Here is a 6,429-nt window from a genome sequence, read left to right as displayed (position 1 = left end):
CTAAGACAGTGGCCTGCAGAGTCATCCAGGATCTGAATCACACCCCTCCACTTACTTCATTTGGATGAATCTCTAAACCTTTTAAAGCAACCCAACTGAGCATTAAGATAACAATAACAACATTTTTCCTTGTTTGCCTCATAGGTTAACAACTTAAATAGAAATGATGTTTTCTATATGTCAGTGTGTGAAAATCAAAGGTCTTGGACTTGAACTGTGGATCCCCTTTATGTATGCACTTGATCTCCATATTCACGGTCCACTTTGAATTATCAAAATATAAGAAGCTTTCTGTATTTCGTAAATATTCTAATTACACTAAATCCTAAAGGATCCACATAATTAGAAAATGTCTGAGAAGCTTTACATTTTTAAAGATAACATTGCCAAAATGCTATGTGTTAGAAGCTGACAAATGCTTTATGTGAAATACATGTATATGTATGTATTCATAGTAGCCCTATGGGATAAGCTAGGCAGCTATCCTTATTTTACAGATGAGGAAAATTTGGCTTAGGAAGTTAATTTTCTAAGATCACAAATCTAGTAAACTGTGTAACTGGAATGCAGAATTAGTTCCTAACCACAGATTGTACAAGTAACATGAAATGAATTAGGGAAAAATACACTTAGTGAATCATGAAAGGGTTGTAGAGATTTTAAATAGTTATATGATCTGTTATTTAAAAACTTTTTATATAAAAAAGGTTACATTCTAACCCATTTGGACAAAAGGCTACACTGTATAAGAAAGTCCTTTAATGTTATATATTTGAAATAATAACTATATATTCAAAAAGGTTATACATTTGATTTGAACAAGGGAACTTTTGTATCAGTCATAAAAATGTTTTTATAATAATTGGACTTCATAGAAGTCAAATATTTAAAATTGTTGTTTTTAAGATATATCAAATACACATAATTTTTAATAGAATTTGCTGTGATATTCAAAGCCTTATGGTAGCATTTTTATGTCTTATGACTTGGGGAGAACTAATAAACGAAGCTGCTCAGCAGTTGGCCCTTGTGATTTAAGTTATGAAATTAATAATGAATAGGATCAGGTTGTATTTTAAATAAGTTTTAGTCATTAATTTATTATTGTATTAAGCAATTATTGTGCTTTAATTAATTAGAGTTCGAGTACTATGCAAATCACTCTATAATACTGATGAGAGAAGATACTCTCCATGATTTCCTAGAGTTTACAGATTATTAGACAAAATAAGCAGAAGTTTCAATAGCATTTGTAAGTGAAATGATGAAGGGAGTATGGGTACTGCAGAAATACAGAACAGGTACCCCAGCCTAATATAAATGGTCTACGAGAAAGTATACCAGAAAAAGTAAAGGCCTAAGAAATGATATGATATTAGTCAAATGAAAAGCAGGAGGAATAATGTTCCAGGCAGAGAGAACACTGTGAAAATTCAAGTATCAGAAGCTCATGGCGTATTCTATGAAATGTAAAGGAGTTTACTTTGGCTGGAATGTAGTGATCAAAGGGTTTATGGCAAATGATCAAGGGGTTTATGGCAGCACCAAGTAATATGAACCTTTTCAGCCAATTAAAGGAGCTTGGAGTTTAAGCAGAAACCAATGGAAGGTGTTGCATGTGGTTTTAAGCAGGGGAGTAAGACTCTTCCAGGTAGAACAGACATGGAGGTGACTATATATCAATCCTCATAAAAGATGAACAGGGTCTCCAGGAGAGATAGTGAAGATAAAAAGATTCAAAAGATACTTAGGAGAGAAAAAGTTTATATGGAACTAAATCTCCTGCTAATAACAATGGTAAGCTCTAGGCATAATGTTGGGGAAAAACATACGCAGTTGAAAGGCATTAGCGAGTGACCAAAAGCAGCTAGAAGCTTAAGGAAATTAAGTTCTTGCAATAAAGGTGAAACCTACATTCATGTCACTTTTCTTTTATAGGCACTCCCCACCTGCAGGGTGGAAGGGCAATCCTAGACCTCAATAAGAGAGTAACAGTTTCTGAGACATCAGAGGAGGAAGTTTGGGGATGCCCATAGAGGAAGGTCCCATAATGTAGGGGACCTCTGAGGTGGGAGTCTCTAAATCTGTGTATAAACTCTTCCCCAATCCTTGGCTAACCCCTGAAATATGCATATGCAAAGCAAAATATCAAGGAGCCCAGGGAAAAACAATAGGTAGAAAGATGAAATAGCAGAGTAGAGATTTCAGCAATTTCCTGTTGCTGTGGAGACTGAGTAGGAACTAGAATCCCACCAACTTAGAGTAGCTTGATAAACACCACAGGCCAGAAGGGAACCTCACAGGTAAAGACCATGTTGATAGAACTTAGCTTTGCCCTAGCATCAAGGACAAAAGTGAAATAAATATATGATAATTAAAAACAAAAGACTACACAAGATCAATGTTTAACATTTTCTGTATATTTTGTATGAATCAGGTTTCTTACAGGTGTTCTTTCATGTAGTCCTTCTAGAAATTCTAAATGGTAGGTATGGTTATCTCTTGTTTTGCATCTGAAAAAAATTAAGACTCAGAGAGGATAAGTAATTTCTTGAAGGTTCAAAACCAGATTGAAAGCCAGATCCAGTGAGTCTAAAATCTATGCTATCCTATCTAATAAAAGAGAAACATGGTAATTAGCGTACGACCGCTACCCTTCCCATTGGCTAATCAGGGCGATATGCAAATTAACTGCTAGCCAAGATGGCGGTCGGCAGCCAGGCAACTGGAAGCGAACATGAGGCTTGCTTGCTTCAATGATGGAGGACTCCAACGTTCCCCGCAGGCACCCCAGTGTGGACCCCCACACTGAAGGGTGTGTGACCAGCTGCAAACAGCCATCACCCCCTCATCCAGGCTGGCCAGGCACCCCAATGGGGACCCCCACCCTGAAGGGTGTGTTACCACCCCTCAGCCCCTCACCCATACTGGCCAGGCACCCCAGTGGACCCCCCCTCTTCCCTCTAAGTGCACAAATTTTTGTGCACCGGGCCTCTAGTATTATATATAAGATTAGAGGCTCGGTGACTGAAATTCTTGCACTGGGGTGGGGAGTTCCTCAGCCTGGCCTGTGACCTCTCGCAGTGAAGGAGCCCTCAGGGGATGTCCAACTGATGGCTTAGGCCTGCTTTCCTTGGGGAGGGAGTGGGCCTAAGCCATCTGTTGGACAACCTTAGCACTGCTGCAGAGGCAGGAGAGGCTCCTGTCACTGCCACTGTGTTCCCCCTATGGGAGTGCACTGACCACCAGGGGGTAGCTCCTGCATTGAGCATCTGCCGTCTAGTGGTCAGTGCATGTCATAGTTACCGGTCATTCTGCTGTTTGGTCTATTTGCATATTAGCCTTTTATTACATAGGACTAGAGGCCCAGTGCACAAAATTCATGCACTGGTAGGGTCCCTAGCGGCTGCTGGCTGGGATCTCCCTCCTTTCCCCTGGCTGGCACTGCCCCTGGTTGAACTCCCAGAAGACCTCCTGGTAGAGTGAGAAATTGCATATTATGCTTTTATTATATAGGATACCACCTCCCAGAACAAGCATACATCCTCCTGGGGATCTATCCTTTTGTATGAGGACAATCATCACTCTCTCTGTAGCTGTGACATATTGGGAGCATGTACTTCATGATATTTGCCACCAAATAATTTTGATTTTAATGGAGAATACACCAAAAGGAATCTAGTAGAATGGGGCTGGGGGAGATAATGAGATATGCCAAAATTAGGTACATACTTTAGTTCCTCAGACCCAATCATCACACTCAGAAATCCAATGACAGTATATCTTTATTTTCATTAATTACACCATTTTTTCTGAGTCATTTTTTATTAATGCAATTATTCAGTTGATTCAGTGGTGTCAGCTTTATCCTCATTGTTAACAGATTACGTTAATGATAGGGTATTTGAAAAGAAATATAATTTTTTAAAGACAGGAGTTATTAAATAATTGTATTACTTTTTCTGTGACTTATCTAAAGAGTGCAAAATTATACGTAAAAGGAAATTCAGAAGAGGAGCAAAGATATTCTGTATTTTTCAAAGAACTGATATTAGCAGTGAGGAAGCAAATAGCCTAAAATGATATCCAAGGCATTTCCATGTCCTTTTCTCTGAAAAATAAGATGGAAGAACATTTTAGGACCATTAGACTGTTCTGTGTAAAATTTCCTATGTATTTTCTCAATTTCTTAATAAAGAAATGGAAAACTTTACTTTTTCTAACATTAATGTCATGTAGATTGAAGGTCACACTATACTGAAATACTTTTAATATTTCTGATTAAATAAACTAACTTGCATTGTACAAAAGTTTACATTGAAAAGGAGAATTTTCTAAAACAATGCTAACACTATTCATTTCTGGTTGTATTTTTGTAGACTTCATTTTTTCATCTGAAGAATGCTGAGTATGCATTTTCATAGAAGAAGGAATTAGAAGAGACTTATAGGCAGCAGGGAGGAGATTTCCAAAAATCTTGCCTTTTGATTTTCCCTTTAGGCCAAATTCTTTAGTGTGCATTTAAAAATTCTTGGTGTCATGCCAGCTTGTCCTTCTTTCAAACATCCAGTAGCCTTATAGCCAAACAAGCCCATTAGGACAGGTAATTAATTTAGGTTATGTTTGATATATAAACCATGATGGTTTAAATTTCCAGGTGATTATGCAATTTTTATTGTATCACTTTAAGACTTTATTTCATTCCAATCTAATATAGATTGGTTGATATTATTACGATTTATCTCTTGCAAAGTGAAGTGCTGATTTAGGAGAATTGACTTTGTAAATAGTGTCTGTAGAATGACTTTTATATGGACCTAGTATATTTATTATTTGTGTTTTCAGAGTTTATACCAAGTTTGTGGTATAGATAGACATGATTCTCAAAATTTATTTTGGTTTAAAAAATTGCTAACGTCCCATAATGATTATTAGCTTTGTAGGAATATATAAGCACTAACTTTTTTTTGGTTTTGTAAGACCTCTTTAATTGTCCCCCTGACAGGTTTTCTTCTTTTTTTCCTCTTTGAATTTAGGATATGTCGTGGTACTTATGCAGGTCTCTTAGTAAATACCTACCAAAAATTCTGCATTATTAGAACAACGTCTTATGGTTCCTTTAGGCTACTAGTCTTGGCCTAGTGGAAAGAATAAAAAAGGACATTCATGAAAATTTCTTATAGATCAAAATTAAATTATATTCTGATTAATTATCAGTAAGCAATTATAGGCCTCCTCATTCAAGGTCAAGGCCACATATCCTACTATACAATTAACTAATTATTTTCATAAGTTTCCTATAAATTAAGCACTAAGTTATATTTTCTGTTAGACAATAATTTCTTACATCAAATGAATCTTTGATTACTTTACCTTCTCTTCCATGGGCTCTGGGGTAATAGTTGGGTCTATAGCAGAAGCAAAAGCATTTGTTGTGCTGGGTTTTTGTGAAGTTGGAGGAATGACAATTCCTCTACTGGCATGCTTAAAGTTTATCATTTTGTTTTGTAAATATGGTATCACTCCTTCTGCTGGCTATAGAGAATGAGAAAGAAAACAAAGTGTTTTCAGGTTAAAGTACAAAGTCAAGTTGGGAAGAATATAAAGCAACAGAATTGAGATGCAAGGCAAGGAATTAATTTAAGAAGAAAATGCCTTTAATATTTTCTAGATTATAATCTATCCTTTAGAAAGACTGTGCAAACGTGGATGTTTCTTGATACCTGTTTAAATGAGTGTACATAGGAGAATATCTGACCTATAATAGCCCCTCAATAAATATTTGATGAACTGAGTAAATTGAATCTTGACTGGCCAAAGATCTAATTGTTGATGGAATAATAATAATAAAGTTTTCATTAAAATAAACAATAGTGCAGGAACATGTAGGTTGTAAGTTGCTGATTGCGAGCATCTAGCGAAGTGTGGTAAGCAATCTTACCATTGCAGCAGTTTCAGGACCTGTGCCTATGATGGCATCAAAGGCTAGTTGCTTCTGTCCTCCTGGTATAACCTGGAAAATTGGAAAGTTTATAAAAGTCTAAATTCATTTTTAAAATATGTTGTTTTGCATCAAAAGCAGTTAAACAATTCCCAACTTCTTAAATTAGTTTCTTATACACAAAAATAATCATTTCGATTTGAGAAAGAGAGAAGCAGCTCCCGACACAGGGAAACTGGCCTGACGGCATAACCCTGCCTGCGATCTCAGGGGCTCCTTCCCCGCCATTCTCTGCTGGGCCAGCTGTGGTGTTCTGTTGAATATGAGCAATCCCTACAGAGCACCAACCTGGGACAAATTTGCCTCTGAATACAATGAAGTGACGACAAAAGCAAGACTGCTTTGTCATCTTGTTTAAAACAAGATCACAGCGTGAGACATAAAAACCCTCACATCCTGGCTAATCTGAGTAACTCTGGAAGGCAGCT

The 6,429-nt window shown here is 36.9% G+C and overlaps 1 protein-coding gene across 1 annotated transcript in view; it reads right to left on the bottom strand.

Moving 5' to 3' along the window:
- Positions 1–5,108: 5,108 nt before the first annotated feature.
- The window catches only part of ODAM (odontogenic, ameloblast asssociated), an 8,169-nt gene continuing 6,848 nt past the window's right edge, over positions 5,109–6,429 (bottom strand). The window contains exons 8-10 of the mRNA XM_006773103.2: positions 5,942–6,013; positions 5,374–5,535; positions 5,109–5,138 (exon numbers count right to left, since the gene is read on the bottom strand). Of these exons, the coding sequence (XP_006773166.1) occupies positions 5,109–5,138; positions 5,374–5,535; positions 5,942–6,013 (264 nt within the window). The remainder of the gene's footprint in view (positions 5,139–5,373; positions 5,536–5,941; positions 6,014–6,429) is intronic.

This window comes from Myotis davidii, unplaced genomic scaffold, assembly GCF_000327345.1.
Source record: "Myotis davidii unplaced genomic scaffold, ASM32734v1 scaffold106, whole genome shotgun sequence".
Classification (NCBI taxonomy): domain Eukaryota; kingdom Metazoa; phylum Chordata; class Mammalia; order Chiroptera; family Vespertilionidae; genus Myotis; species Myotis davidii.
Note: the sequence above shows the minus strand (reverse complement) of the source record. Positions and strands in the feature narration are given on the sequence as shown.